This window comes from Heptranchias perlo, chromosome 2 (genome assembly GCF_035084215.1).
Source record: "Heptranchias perlo isolate sHepPer1 chromosome 2, sHepPer1.hap1, whole genome shotgun sequence".
In the NCBI taxonomy this organism is placed as follows: Eukaryota; Metazoa; Chordata; class Chondrichthyes; order Hexanchiformes; family Hexanchidae; genus Heptranchias; species Heptranchias perlo.
The window spans coordinates 46,127,463-46,148,630 of record NC_090326.1 but is presented as its reverse complement, the minus strand read 5'-3'; the positions used below and the strand labels follow the sequence as shown (position 1 = coordinate 46,148,630).

General features: G+C 44.8%; 1 protein-coding gene and 1 long non-coding RNA gene across 3 annotated transcripts in view; one reads left to right on the top strand and one right to left on the bottom strand.

Moving 5' to 3' along the window:
- LOC137338730 (uncharacterized) overlaps positions 1–12,203 on the bottom strand; it is an 84,061-nt gene extending 71,858 nt beyond the window's left edge. Inside the window, exons 1-2 of the long non-coding RNA XR_010966618.1 lie at positions 12,012–12,203; positions 10,326–10,471 (exon numbers count right to left, since the gene is read on the bottom strand). This is a non-coding gene — a long non-coding RNA (uncharacterized lncRNA). The remainder of the gene's footprint in view (positions 1–10,325; positions 10,472–12,011) is intronic.
- LOC137338694 (sodium- and chloride-dependent transporter XTRP3A-like) overlaps positions 1–13,179 on the top strand; it is a 90,490-nt gene extending 77,311 nt beyond the window's left edge. For both annotated transcript variants that reach the window (XM_068001836.1, XM_068001837.1), the window contains exons 10-11: positions 7,031–7,196; positions 11,455–13,179. In XM_068001836.1, the coding sequence (XP_067857937.1) occupies positions 7,031–7,196; positions 11,455–11,592 (304 nt within the window). In that variant the 3' untranslated portion in view covers positions 11,593–13,179. The remainder of the gene's footprint in view (positions 1–7,030; positions 7,197–11,454) is intronic.
- Positions 13,180–21,168: the final 7,989 nt, after the last annotated feature.

Here is a 21,168-nt window from a genome sequence, read left to right as displayed (position 1 = left end):
ACTATACCCCACCCCCCAAATTCGGTGTTGTCCGCAAATTTTGAAATTGTACTTCCAATTCCTGAGTCCAGATCATTTATGTAAATAGCAAACAACAGTGGTCCCAGCACCGATCCTTGTGGAACACCACTTCCCACCTTTTGCCAGTCTGAGTAACTACCTTTAACCCCTACTCTCTGTTTTCTGTTTTGTAGCCAGCTCGCTATCCATTCTGCTACTCATCCCCTGACTCCACATGCTCTGACCTTAGTCATGAGTCTACTATGCGGTAACTTATCGAAGGCCTTTTGAAAATCCAAATACATTACTTCTACTGCATTATCCTTGTCTACATTTTCTGTTACTTCTTCAAAGAATTCAATAAGGTTGGTCAAGCATGACTTTCCCTTTTGAAATTCATGCTGACTATTCATTATATTTTCAGTTTCTAGATGCTTTTTATTATATCTTTGACTGGTTCTATCTCCCTTTTTAAATGTAGGAATCACATTAGCTGTCTGCCAGTCCTCTGGCACTATTCCCTTTTCTAATGAATTTTTATATATATGTAATAGTGCCTCTGCTATCTCTTCCCTAACTTCTTTTAATATGAGTGGATGCAATCTATCCAGACCTGGGGTTTTATCCTCTCTAAGTTTGATTAGTTTATCAATTATCTCCCCCCTTTCCATCTTAAATGTCTTTACATCTTTTTTGATCTCTTCTTCTAATGTCATGCCCACCATGTTAGTCTCCCTAGTAAATACTGAGGCAAAGTAATTATTTACTATTTCTGCTATTTCTCTGTCATTACCTGTGAGTTTATCGTGTGTATCCCTTAGTGGCCCTGTCCCTTCCTGATTTTTCTTTTGTTATTTATGTGTCTGTGGAATACTTTACTATTTCTTTTTATATTCCTTAATAATTTAATTTTGTAGTTTCTTTTTGCCTTCCTAATTTTTTTTTTAACTTCCTTTCTAATCTTTTCATATTCCCTTTTGTCATCCTCTCTTTCGTTGTCTATGTGCCTAGTGTATGCCTTTTTCTTTAGTTTCAATGTTGCCCTTATTTCTCTGTTCATCCATGGTGTGTCATTACTGGCTAGTTTGTTCTTACTTTTTAGTGGGATGTATTTTTCCTGGACTCTACAGATCGCCATTTTAAATGTTTCCCACTGCTGTTCTATTTCCTTGTTTGTCAGTAAATGTTTCCAGTTTATTTTCCCTCGTTCCGTTCTCATCCCATTAAAATCAGCTTTTTTCCAATTTACTACTTTGGTCTTTGTCTTTTTTATGTCCTTCTCAATCTTTATCTTAAATCTTATCATGTTATGGTTGCTGTTGCCTAGATGTTCCCCTACACTTGATAACTGTTCTGATTCATTTCCCATTACTAGATCCATTAGTGCTTCCTCCCTTGTTGGGATTTTTACACACTGGGTAAGAAAGGAGTCCTGCACACATTGTAAAAACTCCAATCCCTGTACCCCTTTACCTAGCTCTTCTTGCCAGTTTATTTGGGGATAGTTAAAATCTCCCATGATTGTTATTCTATGTCCTTTACTCATTTCACAAACTTACTTACATAGTTCTTCCTCCACCTCCTTTCCAATATTAGGTGGTCTGTAGTATACCCCATTAGCGTGATCAATCCCTTATCTTTTATTTCAATCCATATGGATTCTGTTTCTAACCTTCCGTTAGTTATGTCCCTTTTTTCTACTGCCATTATATTATCTCTAATTAGTACAGCTACACCAACCCCACCTTCTTTCTTCCCTGATTATGTTAACGCCTGCAATATTTAGTTGCCAATCCTGTTCTTTATGTAGCCATGTTTCAATTATTCCTACTACATCTGGTTCCTCACTACGAATTATTGCCTCCAGTTTCCCCATTTTATTTTGGACACTGTTTACATTGCTGTACAGGCAGTTTAATTCATCTTTAATAGTTGTTCCTTTACCTTATTTTTAACAGTCCTTTTATACTTCTGTTTTATAACTGTATTTGTTCCTTGACCATTTATGTTATCTTTATTCCTTATCTGGTCTGACCTTTACACTCATATCCTGTTTCTTTTATCTTTAAGCTTTTGTTATTGCTACGAGATCCCTCCCCCCCCCCCACCCAACTTGCTACTTTAAAACCTTATGCACAGCCCTATTTATCCTTTCCGCTAGGACTCTGGTCCCATTCCAGTTCAGGTGGAGCCCGTCCCAGCGGTACAGCTCCTTCCTGTCCCAGTACTGGTGCCAGTGTCCCATGAAATGGAACCACTCCTTCCCACACCACTCTTTCCTGATCTGTCTATCCCTATGCCAATTAGCACATGGCTTCGGTAGTAAACCAGAGATCACCACCCATGAAGTTCTGCTTTTTGATTTAATTCCTAGATTCTGATATTCCCTTAGCAGGATCTCCTCTTTGTTCTTCCTTATGTCATTGGTGCCAACATGGACCACTACAACTGGATCCTCCCCCTCCCTTTGCAAGTTCCTCTCCAGTTGCTCCGAGATGTCCTTTACCCTTGCACCAGGTAGGCAACACATCCTTCTGGACTCTCGGTCGCGACTGCAGAGGATGCTATCTTTCCCCCTGATTATAGAATTCCCAAGACTACAATCCTTTTATTCTGATCCTCCCCCCCACCCCACCTTGGACTGTCTCATGCTCCACGGTGCTGTGTTTAGCATTCTGGCCATCCTCCCTACAGCCTTCATCCTTATCCTCACAGGTATCAAGTACCTCGTTCCTGTTGGATAGGACCAGCATCTGCAGGACCTCCTCTACCTCCCCCTCCCTTATGTGTCGAGTGTCTCTAACTCGCACACCAGCTCAAAGACTCTGAGCCAGAGTGTCTCAAGCCAGAGGCATTTACTGCAGATGTGGCAATCCGGGGCAGTCTTGATGTCCACAAACTAGGGGGAATGAGATAATATAACTACATCATCCGTATAGAGCAGAAGTTTATTTACAATTCCTACATTCCACCCCTTCCCGGCAGATGAACAGTTCTCTTTCCAATTCCAATGCTTGGTCATTAAAAAGGCAAGTGATTTATCGTTAGTTAGAAACCTGTATTCATACAAAATTATAGTAAATTGCAGTGATTTATGGATTTATATAGCACCTTATCACATCATTAGGATGTCCCTAAGCACTTTGCAAGCATAAAAATGTGTAGAAATTCACAAGATTTGTCTAGGGTTTTGGGCTGCACAGAATCACTTTACCCAGTCATTAACGATACCATTAAAGAGCCATAGAAATGTTAAGACTTCCTAGTATGAAAACCATTTTTCACCTAGTAGATCTCCCATTGAGCCTAGACTGCCTTGGATTTGCTTCTAACTGCCTTTGGGAGTGTGAGACAACTGGGAGATTGTGCCCCCACCGCACTGGGAGAGCTTCTCAGGAGCAGATATGCCATTTCCTATGGATATACCTTTGTATGCCATTATCATGGAGGAGGAGGAACAGGAGAGGATGGAGGACAGGAAAGTGATGCAGCATTTAAGGATCACCCATAAGAAATTACCAGCACCCCCCACCCTGCAAAGAATATACAGGCAACATGAGTACTATAAAGACCTTAGTGGTTAGATGTGTATTAGAAGAGTACATTCACCAAAGAAGAAATGGGGGACAGAGGTGGACCTGGTTCCCCCAACAGGGGATGCTTCGGGATTCTCACAGAAAAAGGGGGCCACCAATAATATTGCGATATGGAGCCATTCATGAGGGGCACTTGGGAATGTTCTCCCTGTCCTCCCCTTCCTCTCTTCTCCCCCTCCTCACTGTCCTTTCTTCTCCCCACTCACCCTCCCCTCTTCTCTCCCTCCTCACCCTCCCCTCTTCTCCCCCTCCTCCTCTCACCCCACCCCCAGCCTCCCTCTCCCATCTTTATCCTGTACTGTTTTTTTTTTCCTACTCTTCCCCTTCTTGTCTCCCCTCCCCTCCCCCTTTCGCCTCCTCCCTTGTCTTCCCTTCCCTCCTCTCTCCTCCTCCCTTTTTGCCCCACACCTGCCTCAGTCCTTCTCCCCCTTCTCTCTTTCTCACTGCCTCTCCTCTCATGTGACCCCCTCCTCCTAAGGCCTCTTTACTGCTTTCCTCCTTCCCCTTGTCCTCCCCTTCCTCTCCTCTCTTGAAGGTGCCTTGGACCAGATTCCCCAATGTGCAATGTCATGGGTGATCAGCTGGTGAAGCCGAAAGTGCAATGGACTCAGAAATGTTGTTTGGTGGCTGTATAAATAGACAGATATAAATAAAAAGGGAAAAATGCATATGTTGGAAATCTGAAATAAAAATGGAAAAAGCTGGAAATACACAGCATCTGTAAAGAGCTTTCCTCTCCCCTCCTCCATTCAGCTCTTCTTCCCCTCTCCGCCCATGAAAATGGAAAAGCTAGAAATACATGGCAGATCTGCCAGCATCTATAAAGAGAAAGGATAGGGTAACATTTGGTCAGAACTGGAAACCGAAAGCTATGTAAAGCCCTTATTAGAGGTTGTATAGAATCATAGAAGCATAGAAAGGTTACACGGAAGAAGGCCATTCAACCCATCGAATCCGTGTCGGCTCTATGCAAGAGCAATTCAGCTAGTCCCACTCCCCTGCCCTATTCCCGTAGCCTTGCAAATTTTTTCCTTTAAAGTACTTATCCAGTTCCCTTTTGAAAGCCACAATTGAATCTGCCTCCACCAACCCTCCGGCAGTGCATTCCAGATCATAACTACTCGCTGCGTAAAAAAGTTTATCCTCATGTCACCTTTGGTTCTTTTGCCAATCACCTTAAATCTATATCCTCTAATTCTTGACCCTCCTGCCAATGGGAACAGTTTCTCTCTATCTATTCTGTCTAGACCCTTCATGATTTTGAATACCTCTATCAAATCTCCTCTCAATCTTCTCTGATCCAAGGAGAACAATCCCAGCTTCTCCAGTCTATCCACATAATTAAAGTCCCTCAGCCCTGGAATCATTCTAGTAAATCTTTTCTGCACCCTCTCTAAGGCCTTCACATCTTTGATAAAAGTGCGATGCCCAGAACTGGACACAATCCTCCAGTTGTGGTCGAAGCAGTGTTTTATAAAGGTTCATCATAATTTCCTTGCTTTTGTACTCTATGCGTCTATTTATAAAGCCCAGGATCTCGTATGCTTTTTTTAAACTGCTTTCTCAACCTGCCCAGCCACCTTCAACGATTTGTGCATATATATCCCCAGCTCTCTCTGTTCCTGTACCCCTTTTAGAGTTGTGCCCTCGAGTTTATTTTGCCTCTCCTTGTTCTTCCTACCGAAATGTATCACTTCACATTTTTCTGCGTTAAATTTCACCTACCACGTGTCCGCCCATTCCACCAGCCTGTCTACATCCTCTTGAAGTCTATCACTATCCTCTTCACTGTTTACTTCCAAGTTTTGTGTCATCTGCAAATTTTGAAATTGTGCCCTGTACACCCAAGTCCAAGTCATTAATATATATCAACAAAAGCAGTGGTCCTAGTACCGACCCCTGGGGAACACCACTGTACACCGCCCTCCAGTCCAAAAAACAACTGTTTACCACTACTCTCTGCTTCCTGTTACTTAGCCAATTTTGTATCCATGCTGCTACTGCCCCCTTTATCCCATGGGCTTCAATCTTGATGACAAGCCTATTATGCGGCACTTTATCAAACACCTTTTCAAAGTTCATTTACACTACATCAACCGCATTGCTCTCATTTACCCTCACTGTTACCTCATCGAAAAACTCTATATCAGTTAAACATGATTTGCCTTTGACAAATCTGTGCTGGCTTTCCCGAATCAATCCACCCTTGTCCAAGTGACTGCTAATTCTGTCCCGGACACAACAAAGAGAGGGGGAAGTAGAAGAGCGAGAAATTGGGAAACAAGAATACTGACCCTTGTCACAGACACTTCATGGGTTAAATGTCTGTCAAAAAGAGTTTTTTAAAAAGCTGGAAAGATGCAAAAAAACTAGTGGATCATATGTAAAGATCACCCAGTGATGCAACAACAGGACATTAGAAACAAAAGGGCATGGAAGTAACTATGTATGGCAATGAAAAGGCATGGAAAAGAGACATATGAAAATGAGAAATGGAAAAAAGAAAAAACTGCAACTAATAGGAAATCTAAAATAAAAACGGAAAGTTATGGAAACATACAGCAAGTTTGCCAGAACCTGAGAAGAGATAAGGCCACAGCCAGGTCATGACCCCATCCCACCTGAATTCTGCTCTGATGAAAGATCTCCGCCCAAATTGTAAACGTGCCCAGATGCTGATGGACTCATCATGCACTCCTTGCACCCCCACTTCAAAGAAAATGGGGAAAATAGCTACGGTCTGAAATTGCTATAGTCAATACTCAGACCACATGGATAGATAAAAAATGTTTTGCATTTATAAATTAACATATATGCTGACTTCTGTGGAAGTAACGTACCAGACACAATCCAGAAATTCAACAAATATGGCACTTATAGACTTTTTGTGGCCCATGCATTCATAGTAATGCACCTTCATGTGACCCATTTCATACTCGCACCTCGGAGTCAGAAGGTTGTGGGTTCAAGTCCCACTCTAGAGACGAGCATATTATCTAAGCTGACGCTCCACTGCAGTACTGTCGGAGCTGCTGTCTTTCAGATGAGAAGTTAAACTGAGGCCCCGTCATCCCTCTCAGTGGACGAAAAAGATCCGATGACACTATTCGAAGAGCTAGGGAGTTCTCCCTGGTGTCCTGGCCAATATTTATCCCTCAACCAGTATCACTAAAACAGATGATCTGGTCAATATCTCAATGCTGTTTGTGAGAGCTTGCTGTGCGCAAATTAGCTGCCGCATTTCCTACATTACAACAGTGACCACACTTCAGAAGTACTTCACTGATTATAAAGCGGTTTGGGATGTCCTGAGGTCATGATAGACACTATATAAATGCAAGTTCTTTCTTCCTATAATTTGTTCCACTTATGAACATTTTTGATATTATCCATGCTCATGGGATAGTAACTAATTAGAAAAGTATCTCTTACAGATTCCGGAATGAGGTTGAATTGATGATAGGACACAAGCCAAACTGGTACTGGGTGATTACCTGGGTTTTCATAAGCCCTGTTTTAATTATAAGCCTACTGATTTTTTACATTGTTGATTACTCCACGAGTGGAACACTAACATACTCCGCATGGAATTCACTTGAGGTATGTGCATAATCTGATATGGTTTAGCTGTATTCACATCCAAGCATTTAATGTCACGGTAATTTCCACAGTCAGTTGAGTACATTAGGGTAAACGAAAGTTGCTGGCACAGTAATGCTCGAGTCTGCTATGCCGCAGAGTGGTAACATGTGGAATCAACACTGATGCTTTCCCCACACGGTGAGTGCGGAGATGCAGCGTGAAAGCTCGGTGCTTCCCACAGAGGTGGAGTGAAAATGTGAAGCTGAACCACTCCGTGGAAGCCCAGCCAGCTCAAGTGTAGTACTTAGAGAAACCTGGGAGCACACGTTTGCCCTCTTGACCAAGGAATGGTACGTGATGTAGACCAAGGTGATGCTCAAACTTGCTGGTTGTTAGGTCAGAGTCAAGTGAATGGACTAATAAGGCATTCAATGTAATGAGGAATAATAGATGTATTATCTCAAACTGGTAAATTACAGTGGATTTTCCCAGTGTTTCTTTTTTTCAGCTACTTAGGTTATATTTTGTGCTCTGAGGTGAGGGGTATCAGCGCTGAAGAATTGGCACATTTTTACACCTAAGATCATGGAGAGCACATGCATGATTTCCCAAATGAGCTTACGACAGAAAAGGCTCCACACCAGGAGTGAACATATGGATAATCTGCCCTTTAGTATCAGCTTTAAGCATTCCCAGCATAGGAATGGCATAAGTTAGATGCAGAGCAGTTACTTTGCCCCAATGGCTGAGAAATTCCATACTGTTCTCAACGTAATTTCAGTGTATAATCGGGACAACGTTTTCCACCCCAGGATCAGTCCCTCCGAATTTCCACATGCTTTTTGGCCCTTCCTGCAAACTGCCCACCGAGCTCATTTATATAGATTATAACGAAGGTCAGGATCACTGCTGCTCCGAGTTTCTTGCTTTTACACTCAAAGTGCACAAAGTGAATAAGTTAGACTGAGCATTATGAAACACAGCTGTTGCCAGGATCAGCTGGGAGTGAGGAATTTGTGAGCCCGAAGATTGTGGAGTTTCAGTAGCGATTTCTACAGCTGGAAATGTTTTTTTGCATTGATTTTTTTTGGCATTGAGACAACCTTGGACCTGCTTCTGACTACTTGTGGGAGTATGCAACCACTGGGAGATTTGGACACTTTCCCCTCACAAGAAGAGCTTCTTTAGAGCAGGTATGGCATTTTCTGTAGGCAACCCTTGTGGGCCATTATTATAGAGGAGGAGCAGCACAAGATGGAGCAAAGGAGCGTGGGGCAGCATTTAAGGAACCAGATATTTACCTTGCCCCAAAGAATATACAGGCAACACGGGTTATGTGAGGACATTAGTGAGTAGATGTGTTTAAGAAGAGTGTGCTTCACCAAAGAGGCAGTAGAGGAGCTCTGGCACCTAGTGTGTGAGGATCTGGAGGCACAGTCACCTGCCTACACTGCTGTCTCTGTGATAATAAATGTGAGGACCACACTCAACCTTTATGGCACAGGGTCATTTTCAAGCAGCCTTGTTAATCTCAACCTGGCTGTAGTATGGGCATGAATTAGTCAGGTGACTGACAGACATTCTTGCAGAGCTGGGGAATGCATCACCTCTGGCATCAAGGCTAGGCAGCAGCGAGATTGTGCCATCCAGTTTTATGGGGTTGCTGGCTTTCTCAAGATCCAGGTGCAATGGATGGCTCTGATGTTGCTTTACAAGCACCTACAGAGAGCCCCCTCAACTTGCTCCACAGTAAGCACTACCATTCCCTGAATGTACAGATTGTGTGCAACAAAATGCAAAGGATCCTACAAGTCAATGCAAGATATGCTAGAAGTTGTCACAAAGCATTCATACTTTGAAATTCAGGTCTCCTTAGCATCTTCAGGAAAGAAAATCATGTTAGTAGATGGCTTATAGGTGACAAAGCCTACCCTCTGCTCTCATGGATAATGACCAAACTAAGAGCAGCCTGAATAGCACGTGCCTCTGCAAGAGTGATCATTGAGGGGACCATCGAGTCATTAAAGGGGTGCTTTTGCTGTCTAGGCAGGTCGGGAGGGGCTCTGCTGTACGCTGCAGCTTGTGTGTCACGCATACATGTAACTTGCTGTGCCCTGCACAACTTTGGCAGACGACAAAGCATGGACCTGGACATTCCTGGGGAGATGGCCTTAGCTGCTTTGGAGGTAGAAGTACTTGAAGGAGACCATTACAATGATCTTCATTCATCGGTCGCAGTGGCTCCTGCAAGGTGCATCAGAGCACATTTCGACAATGAAGTTGTCTCTTCTGTTTAACACAGTCTACCTGTGCCTTGCTTCCTTCTCCCCTACCTTTAAATAAAGGAACAATCCTTCAATCCTTCAAGACATCACATCAGCCCTCTTTGCCTCTACATGACCGTGCCAACAACCATCACCTATTTGAATAAGTCAGCACCAAATAAGTGCACCCATTCCGGTATGACTCTTACTTCTTTGAATAACAAAGCACCAAAGTACATATTCTATTTTAATACAAACTCCAAAGTGAACAGAAGTCAACCTTCTCTTTCCTAACTGGGTCTCTAAATAAGCTTTTCACCTATTATAGTGCTTCACCTAGGTGTAACCAGAGTGCTAGTATTGTGAGAGATAGTTGGCTGCTCATGTTCTACAAAAATGTTATGGGACTGAGGTGACCCCCCTCTCATGGCAGCTTGCTCCTGGGATGGAGTCGCTGCTGGCTGCATCTCTGAAACTTGTACCTGGGCAGAATGGTGTTGCCTACTATGTTCCATTTGTGTGGCACTCTGAGGGGGGGGCGGACAAAAGTCTGGCATGTGCTGCTGTCCTGAGAGACTGCAGTATCAAGGAGGTTGACTCCAGCTGTTGCCATTCCACTTGGCCCTGGATCTGTGTCTCCACTGATCAGTGGAATGGCTGGTCTGATAGGAGCTATCAGATTTTGAAAGCCCGGAGAGACAGCAGCATGCATCACAGCTGCATGGTCTGGAAGCCGGTATGTAGAATGCAATCTATTCTCTCCCCTATTGCCACCAGAACTGCATGTCTACGACAAAGAAAAATCATCCTCAAATTTTGCCTCAAATGAAAGCTGTAGATTCAAGTCACATCTATCAGTTGCTGCATATCCTCAGAGACTGACCTCAGAGCCTACACATTGGTATAATGTTCCTTCACCTCCCTCTTCATCATCACCCTCCTCTTCTTCATCAACATCGTCATAGTTCACAAGGGTGCAGTTGTGTGTCTTTTTCCTCCTCATCATCATCATCCATTGCTTTGGTGGATCTGCAGAAGAAGAATGTACAAACTTAAAAATAGATGAGCATGACCCCCTAAGAGAAAGGGGTGGAAGCTTGTGACTGTGTGGTGTCTTCACAGGGATTCCATGGTAACAGCGTAGGTGTTCAGTTACTGGTGCCAGCACTATGCCTCTAACCTTGCCATCTCTCACGGCAAGAGCAGAGTGCCCCCCCACGAGCTCCATAGCTTTCTCCTCGGATGTAGGGTGTTTCTGCTTGGGGATACCCCCTCTAGTGGCCTGACTCTCGAGAGCATCGTGTGCCATTTTGTCCTGCAACAAGATTGAGTAAATTAAGTGAAGGTTAGCAGTTGAAGAATGTGTTGTAAGTGGTATGGGAGAGTTTAGGGTATCACCCTCAAAATGGAGGAAGGATTTTAGGGTTCTGCATGCAAGTAATTGCTGTTAGGGAAGATGGGTAACCATACTGACGTCATTAAGCAAGGAAACAGCAACATTAGTTAAAGGCCATTCAACAAAAGCAGTGACCACGGAACAATCCACACTGAAGCTCCAAGGTGAACAACTATTTGAACTTGTAGGATTTGGTAGGTCCATTCTGATCACCATCCCCATCCCAAATAATGAAGGTCTTCTCTCTCGAGAAGCATTGGTTTGGAAATAGTGATCCAGAAACCAGAAGAAGAAAAGTAAGGGCCAATTTCAAGCTCCCAGGAGAGAGTGGAGGAGGGAAATTGTGGGCACACAGCCCATGATTTTTCATCCATTCATTTTAAAGGGCAGAATATCAGGGGCTGTGCACCTGTGATTTCCTGCAATGCACTCTCTGATTAATTATGTGGGTGTTAAATTATAATTATCACACAGTCAATTTAGTGATAGAACATTATTCTGCTCAGTTGTAGTGCACGATATGTGATGTGTCTTATGCAATCTGGAATACGTACATTGTCTTTCACATTTGAACCACAGCTTAAGTAGACAATCACTGTAACGTTATATCTTACAGGGAAGAACAGAAAAGGTTGCGTATCCTCCCTATGCCTTGGCCATTATTGGACTTCTTGTGGCCGTTTCCACAGCTTGTATTCCTTTGATACCGCTATTCATGTACATCAGGAAGATGCTCAAAAAAGAAAAATATTAGAGTTAAACTGTTCACTTGGATGTCTTTCAACTGTACTTTAAAGAAGCATTCCTTCCAGGCGCCTTGAAAAATAACCCAATATTAGTTTTTTTAAAAATACACATCTTTTGATCATTTTTAAATTGCACATATTTAAGAAAGCATGAAGGATACAAATTCAGAAGAATGGTGGCATTTTGTTTTTTTAAAATTGTATTTAACATTGTTATACTCCTAAATCATCAATAAAATTTATAATACAATCCCCACCATTTACACCGTCCACGCTGAACACAGGCAGCTGCCTACATCGGACAAATAGCGCTAACAATATGCCATTACTGTAGGAGTTGATTACAAAGGCGCCGCTTATAACTTATTAAGCGTGCCAACTATTTCGGGCAGTTCAAGTTCGCATTTCATTAATCCTCTGTACTTACCGATTTATAAAGCTCTGCTGATTTCGGGCAACGTCAGGTCTTCAAGATGTTTGCGCCTCGTTAAAGTGCCATTACCCTGGTGATGGGATTCTTTGGATTGGTAATCAATTCGGATGCAACTGCTAGCAATTCCAAGAGGCAGTTGCTAAGTGGAGTCTTCAGGCGTTCTGCATCAAACCTGTTGTTTTAAAAAAAAACGTTGGTTACGTTTGACCGAGACATGCTGTTTCATTGCTACAACCTATGTGTATTTATCGTGCTGACACCAACGCACCTGCTATAAGCGGTGGGGACTGTACTGTATTGAAGCTCCTATCCATCCAAACTGAAAGTTGACACAGACCCAAGTGTCATTAGCACCAGCAAAGGCACAAACAGTGCAAGGTAACACGGCCTCAGTTTTGTTCCCCTTTTCTGTGACTCCCCAAGCTGACCAAGATTGGGAACCTGATGTGTGAGGTCCCATAAGTTTGCATGCAAACATATTGATGCACTCGTGCTTGACAGAAGGACTGCTGAATTAGAATTTAATTTGCTGTAAATAGTGATGTTAATAATTGGAAAGATCTATGAAGCAATTCTTCACAATTCTTAATAACTTTTTACTTATAACATTTTTTAATTGGCTGTTTTAAAAGTGGTGATGCATTTAAATAGATACATTTTAATATATTTTGGAAATTCTGTTAGATGGATTATGTAAAATTATAGAAGTAAAGCACCTCATACATGGGGAGGTTGAAAACGCAAGTTCTGGTACTATGGTATTATCAAACAGAGCTTGTGATCTTGAGAGTACGGGTCGCCCTGTAATTGTCTAAACACAGGGATACCAGGCATGTTAGCTCACACGTTTAAAGGCCACTAGTCTTAGTGAAGGTCATCCCTTCTATTCAGTCGGAAACTGAACTGGACTTTTTACACTGGCTTTTATATAAATTGGATTCCGGGAGATGAACATCCCTGGCCAGGCTCCCCACAAAATCACCTTCGTTATTTCTGCAGCAGAATGGGAGTTCCATTGATAAAACTGGGATCACGGTTCCGCCGCTAGGATACGGAAGTCGGATTTAGCAGCGTGAACGCCAGGAGCAAGCTCAAGGGGCACTGAACTGAACGAGGTCCAGTGTGAAAGCAATTCAAGAAAGGCTGTGATGTGCAAAATGTTCCACTTGTGCGTGTGTGAATTGAAACGAGCTGCTTGTGCAAAACACAAAATTGGCCAATTTCACATTGGTGAATGCGCGAGAGGACCGTTTTGCACGTGCGCACAGCTTTCTTCATTCAGCATCCTGTGCTGGAAATCCGCACTTTTTCTGTGCACTTTTCAAATGTGTTTTAGCGGGCAGCAGCCCTCAAAACTGAACTGTGCGGTTCAAGAGCAGGTGGGTGGTCGCCCTAATCTTATCAGCTATGCAGGTGACAGCATAAAGATACTGTTGCTATAGAAACATCACCAGTACTTTCACAGATCCTGGGGCTTGCTGAACCTGCAGTCCAGTGTGCCTCTCTGGAAAAACAATTAGCACATTTTAGGTTCTGGTGAGAAATTGCAATGCATGTTTGAAATTCATGTGCACGCACACACTTGCAAAATTATTCAACTGCTTGAAATTCACGTGTAACCCATTACTTGTTAGTTGCAAACTGCATGTTGAAAGGCCACAATTTAAATTCTGAAATTAAAATTTTGGCAGAAACCCTTGATAAGAGAACTTTAAAGTGAGTACTCTGCACAAACAATACACTGGAACTTCTGAGCTGAAATTCAAGCAATTGAAGATTAAAACCTTTAACATTTGATTAATTTTTATAATGTTCTTGTATAAATTTTTTGGGTGCAGCCTGAGCACTTATCTTTTCCCTGTGATAACTGACAATTTTTCAGGCTCTAACAGTGAACATGTCACCATTTGTGGGCAGTCATTGTATGTTGTCCAACCAACAGGAGACCACCGTGCTTGTGCCGGCTCTTTGGTAGAGCTATCCAATTAGTCCCACTCCCCTGCTTTTTCCCCATAGCGCTGTAAATGTTTTCTATTCATGTATTTATCAAATTCTCTTTTGAAAGTTATTGTCGAATCTGCTTCCACCACCCTTTCAGGCAGTGCATTCCAGATCGTAACAACAGTGCGTTTTTAAAAAAAAATGCTTCCTCATGTCGCCTCTGGTTCTTTGACCAATTACCTTAAATCTGTGTCCTCTGGTTACCAACCCTTTCTGCCACTGGAAACAGTTTCTCCTTCCTTACTGAACCAAAACCGTTCATGATTTTGAACACCTCTATCAAATCTCCTATTAACCTTCTCTGCTCTAAGAGAACAACCCCAGCTTCTCCAGTCTCTCCACATAACTGAAGTCCCTCATCCCTGGTACTATTCTAGTAAATCTTTTCTGTAGCCTCTCTAAGGCCTTGACATCCTTCCTAAAATGTGATGCCCAGAATTGAACACAATACTCCAGCTGGGACCTAATCAGTATTTTATAAAGGTTCAGCATAACTTCCTTGCTTTTGTACTCTCTGCCTCTATTAATAAAGCCCAGGAACCCATATGCTCTTTTAACAGCCTTCTCAACGTGTCCTACAACCTTCAAAGATCTGTGTACATACACCCTCAGGTCTCTCTGTTCCTGAACCCCCTTAAAAATTGCACCATTTAGTTTATATTGCTTCTCCTCATTCTTCCTACCAAAATAAATCACTTCACACTTCTCTGCATTAAATTTCATCTGCCATGTATCCGCCCATTTCACCAGTCTGTCTATGTCCTCCTGAAGTCTATTACTAACCTCTACATTGTTTATCACATTTCTGAGTTTCGTGTCATCTGCAAACTTTGAAATTATGCCCAAGTCCAGGTCATTATATATATCAAAAAGCTACCTTCTTTTGGATGTACATGTTCAGTTTATCTAACTTCCATCCTAGTTTTCTGCCCTCCTATAAAGTTTAGCAGGGCTCCATCTAGTGGCACTACTGCAACTGATTACTCATCAACTAATGTGAGTGAATTTGTGCAACTGCTCCAGTTGTTCATTGGCTTCCTACTTTAAATTAGTTGGTAATATCATCTTAACATCATACCTCCCATTTTTGGTCATTACTATCTGATTAATGCTGAGCGTACATCATGCCTGTATAAAATGGTCATTCAGCGAACAGAAAAAGCAGAAATAGATTTTAAAGGACGCAGCAGCACTTTTTTTGTTTTTTTTTCATTGCTGTTAATTCTTCACCTTACTTTATGCTGCAGTGGAGACCCCATTCCCCTCTCCATTCTAGAGACCACAATGGGCTTCCCATTTGAAATACTCCTGTATCTTGTTTTTTTGGAGGTAGTAGAGGAGTAACAGAGGAAGGATAAGCTGGTCAGTCAGTACAGAAGCACATGGTACCCACCCAGCAGTACCTCCACTGTAGGCTGTACAGACCAAGACACTCCTACCTCCAGTTGATCCAGCAGCGGTGCCCAGAGGTTACACTTCTCAAAGGAAGCCACACTGAGTTATATTCATACCTAGCCTACAGCCTACCTCTACCATAAGCATGACACTGGTATTGGCTTTGAAGATCACAACTATCCAGCACATTTATGCTATGGGGTCATTCCAGGCTGCCCAGGGGACATCAGTAACATTAGCTGATTAGCTGTGCATAAATGCATAAAGCAAGTCACTGATGCATTGCTTGTGTGAACAAGCCCATTTATTACTTCCCCATGGACAACCAGTGGCAGCATGACAGTGCACTGCAATTTTAGAGTGGCAGGGTTTCATAAGATCCACAGACTCACATTGTACCCATATGATCCCTCCCTTGATGAATTCCATCACTTATGTCAACAGGAAAGGATTCAGCTCAATGTACAGCTCATTTGTGAATAGTAGCATTGCATTACACAAGTAATTGTTGGCTTTTTTGTCTTCATTTTAAGGCAGTTGTTACAAATTTGGATCAGCCATAGATACATTCTTGGGTTCAGTGTCATCAGCTGCTCCTATAAGTAGTTTGAGGGTCCTACATTTATAGGAGCTAACTCATGGACCCTATATCTACCTGTATGATAGTGTTGCCTAGGTACATAACAATTACACAGTGAAAGTTGTTTTTTTGATTACCTAGACAAGCTAATGAATTGCTTATTGTTTAGTATCCAGGGAAAACAACACCCATTTAACATATTAACCACCTTTCTTCTAGATATTTTTTAAACTTGTGAGAATAAAAAACAATAAAAGTAATGAGTGAATCCTGCTGGATCAAAGCTACCCTCCACAGCCCTGAATCAGGACACCAGTGCACTTTCCCAACTGAGTACCGCTATAGCAAGGTCCATTCCTCCACCAAAGCACATAACTAGACTTTTGAATCAGTCTAGGGGTTCTGTGCAATGTAACCCAGCTAGGATCTCAAGGTGCTGCCTGCTTTACAAAGAGGCCTCATCGTGGAAGATAGCCAAGGATAACAGGGATCAGCCAGAGAAACGTCAGTCTGAAGGGGATGAGGAGGATAACCTATTGTCAGCTGCAAGAGACATTCATACTGTTCTAAGATGGGAGACCTGCTCTTTACGACCACATCTGCCCACTGCATGAACAATTCTTTTTAAATCTTCTCTCCCCCATAAATAAGCTATCAACAGATGGTTGTGTGTGTGCAACAACTTGCCAAGTTCCCGTTCATGCCATTTCATCAAAGCCACTTCTAAACCTTACCAAAAACAATGGCCTAGAAATTCATTCAGGTGCTGGACACGAGGTACAATCCATGCGCCTGAATGAGTAGGCCTCGGGTGTGCCCGGCATTGGAACTCATTTAAACGAGACCGGGGAGCCGTGGACACGTGCTGAGCGTACCCCGGCAGCTCACCAGTGAAGAGGCTTGGAATTTCGGGTCACTGCATTGCCGGCAGCAGCTCAGATTAGTGCTTAAAGAGGCGATCGGGAGAGGGGCGACAGAGAGGGAGGCGATCGGGGGAGAGGGGCGAGAGAGAGGGAGGCGATCGGGAGAGGGGCGAGAGAGAGGGAGGCGATCGGGAGAGAGGGGCGAGAGAGAGGGAGGCGATCGGGAGAGGGGCGACAGAGAGGGAGGCGATCGGGAGAGAGGGGCGAGAGAGAGGGAGGCGATCGGGAGAGGGGCGAGAGAGAGGGAGGCGATCGGGAGAGGGGCGAGAGAGAGGGAGGCGATCGGGAGAGGGGCGACAGAGAGGGAGGCGATCGGGAGAGGGGCGACAGAGAGGGAGGCGATCGGGAGAGGGGCGAGAGAGAGGGAGGCGATCGGGAGAGAGGGGCGACAGAGAGGGAGGCGATCGGGAGAGGGGCGACAGAGAGGGAGGCGATCGGGAGAGGGGCGAGAGAGAGGGAGGCGATCGGGAGAGGGGCGAGAGAGAGGGAGGCGATCGGGAGAGAGGGGCGAGAGAGAGGGAGGCGATCGGGAGAGGGGCGAGAGAGAGGGAGGCGATCGGGAGAGGGGCGACAGAGAGGGAGGCGATCGGGAGAGGGGCGACAGAGAGGGAGGCGATCGGGAGAGGGGCGAGAGAGAGGGAGGCGATCGGGAGAGGGGCGAGAGAGAGGGAGGCGATCGGGAGAGAGGGGCGAGAGAGAGGGAGGCGATCGGGAGAGGGGCGAGAGAGAGGGAGGCGATCGGGAGGGGCGAGAGAGAGGGAGGCGATCGGGAGAGGGGCGACAGAGAGGGAGGCGATCGGGAGAGGGGCGACAGAGAGGGAGGCGATCGGGAGAGGGGCGAGAGAGAGGGAGGCGATCGGGAGAGGGGCGAGAGAGAGGGAGGCGATCGGGGGAGAGGGGCGAGAGAGAGGGAGGCGATCGGGGGAGAGGGGCGAGAGAGAGGGAGGCGATCGGGAGAGAGGGGCGACAGAGAGGGAGGCGATCGGGGGAGAGGGGCGAGAGAGAGGGAGGCGATCGGGAGAGAGGGGCGAGAGAGAGGGAGGCGATCGGGAGAGAGTGGCGACAGAGAGGGAGGCGATCGGGAGAGGGGCGAGAGAGAGGGAGGCGATCGGGAGAGGGGCGACAGAGAGGGAGGCGATCGGGAGAGGGGCGACAGAGAGGGAGGCGATCGGGAGAGGGGCGACAGAGAGGGAGGCGATCGGGAGAGAGGGGCGAGAGAGAGGGAGGCGATCGGGAGAGAGGGGCGAGAGAGAGGGAGGCGATCGGGAGAGAGGGGCGAGAGAGAGGGAGGCGATCGGGAGAGAGGGGCGACAGAGAGGGAGGCGATCGGGAGAGGGGCGACAGAGAGGGAGGCGATCGGGAGAGGGGCGAGAGAGAGGGAGGCGATCGGGAGAGAGGGGCGACAGAGAGGGAGGCGATCGGGAGAGGGGCGAGAGAGAGGGAGGCGATCGGGAGAGGGGCGAGAGAGAGGGAGGCGATCGGGAGAGAGGGGCGAGAGAGAGGGAGGCGATCGGGAGAGGGGCGACAGAGAGGGAGGCGATCGGGAGAGAGGGGCGAGAGAGAGGGAGGCGATCGGGAGAGAGGGAGTGGATGAGGCCAAGACCATGGCATTTTTTAAGGGAAAATATTCGAAACCAAAAAAGACACAAAGGTATGGAGGGAAAGTGACACAGTAGGATTAGGTTGGAATTTCTCTAACAAAGATTTGCACAGACACAATGGGATGAGTGACCTCCTTCTGTGCTGTAAACTTCTATGGATCACTGGCAGGATTGTGTAGTGGCTGACTGGTACATTCTTGGGACAGAGATGGCACCTCATCTCATGGCAGCTAACTCCTGAGTTAGGCCTGGTGCACACAGCATCTCTTGTGCTACTGCATGGATATCTTAGCCTTGCCTTCCTGCCACATATGCAAGTATCTGAAGAGGGGCATATATGTATTTCTATCACGAGACACGGCAGCATCATCTGAGCACATTCTTACCAGGCACCAGCTCGGCATGGCCACTGATCTGTGGGGAAGCAGATCTAATGGTACCACCCAGATAAATGAAACCCTTTTCACCAGCACGAGTTGTTGGGAGGCCAGAAGAGACAGCCCTTTCCAGTCGGGTGCCCAAGACCTCCACCGTGGCAGTTTGGGAATTCATGGCAGAAAATAAGACTGCCCTTAGGAACTACATCATGAAGGTGGCTGCTGGAGAGCTGGAGGTGCCACATGCTCCAGGATGGACTTCAATGCCGCTGTCATCCATTAGTATGCAAGATAGCCTCCGATCGACCCGCTATCTACTGCACATTTTCGGGGACCGTTCCTAGTACCCACATACATTTCATGCTCTGCAAGCATCCTATTAAAAGCAAGACCCATGAGATTTGGGTCCTGAGGCTCTGCAGGTGAGCGACACTATCTCCTGAACCTCCAGTCAGAATGTGTTCCCCCCTCATCTTCCACCCAGCTCCTCCTGCTCACTCGTGCTCAGTGCATCAACCTGTGGACCCACCTCTTTCTCCTATTATCTAATGCCTCTTGAGAAGTTGTCTCTGAGCTGGAGCTTGACAAAGGAACGGTGATTGATGGTGCATGCAGTAAAGTGCTGACATGGCTAGAAGCAGAGGAGCCTGATACAATAAAAAGCAGAGGAAAAAGATGAGTCACGTGTACGGAAGTTAGAATGGGTTGCTGTGGAGCGGAGTTTCATATAACTTTCAGTAGGAGTAACACAAAGGTTTTACGATCTACAACTTCCATTTCTATAGCACCTTTAATGTAAAAAAAATCTTGACTTCATGGGTGGACGTAAGGAACATATTCACTAGCCACAGAAGGAGGTTAGGAGGAATAACCAGAAGCTTGGTCAAAGAGATGGTTTTTAGGGAGGCTTTTAAAGGAGAGAAATGGATAGGTGGAGGGGTTTAGGGCGTTCCAGAGTAGAATCCCAGCAGCACAAGGCTCTGTAGTCAACAGTGAGAGGGTGGATGCACGAGGTCAGTCAGAAGAAGGATGTTGGGGGGATGGGGGTGGGGAAAAAAGAGAATAGGGATGGCGGAGGTCACATATAGGAGGGTAAAGATCTCGTGACAGAATTCTCGCAGAAACGTGGCTGTACGTGTCACAATTTGAAGCAGGGTCCAGATCCACTGGGTTTACACCCCAATTGGTTTATTTGTGAATACAGATAGGAAGTAAATAGAGGAGCTTCAAAAAGACAACAGAAGCAGGATAAAAACTAACTATTCAATTGATGAGATATTAAGAGGTGTAAAATGCACAAACGGATCTGGTCCTCATCAAGGTATTTGAAATGTAACCATCAGCTTTGATACATGCCCGTCTACTTGGTTAACATCTCAGAAAGGATCCATGTGGCAGAATTCATCCTGATTGAATCGATCACCAAGGCTTAGTCGCAGAAGTAGACTGGATTTTAGTGAATAAAATCAGAAACAACTTGTATTTACAAAGCACCATTCACATCCTCAGAGCTTCCTAAAGCACTTCACATCAAGCAAAAAATTTCTTTTGAAGTGTAATCATTCTTGTTTTGAGGGCAAATATTGCATCAATCTGTGCACAAGGTCCCATAAACAGCAATGAGTTTAATGACCACAAGATAGCAGAACTCACTGCTCTTTTACAAAAAAGTTTCACGGGATCTTTTATGTCCATTTGAACAAGCCTTGGTTTAACATCTCATCTGTAGGACATCACTTCTGACACTGCAACACTCTCTCAGCACTGCACTAAAGTGTAAATCTAGATTAGCTCCTTTAGGCCAACACCTTTTGGGGTGTAAACTAAGCTTTTCCCCTCACCAAAATATGAAGGAAATCAGGAGGAAGAATGGAGTCCAAACAACTGTCCTGGGAAATTTCTGAGTACTCTGGCTCACTTTTAGAAATAGGACCAAGAGATGAACCTTAAGACAACTTTCCAGAACAACGTACAAAGATTCTGCTGCAGGAACCTGCAGCCAGTCAATCTCCTATAATGGAAAGTTTCTATATACTTTCCAGGCATATCCTTCAATAACAAAGATCTTTGATAACATTCCTACTGACAAAGATTTAGGACTCTCCATTATCCTCTCACTCAAATCAACCAACAGTTAAGGACCTCAGAGCCCACTGACTGAGATGAAGGTCATAAACGGGACAGCAACTTGTAAGAGCTTCTAGTTGATGGCTTCTCTCTTGGCAGGAGTAGTCTTCCACATCAGTGATAGCTAAAAATGTTTTCTAGCTGTCA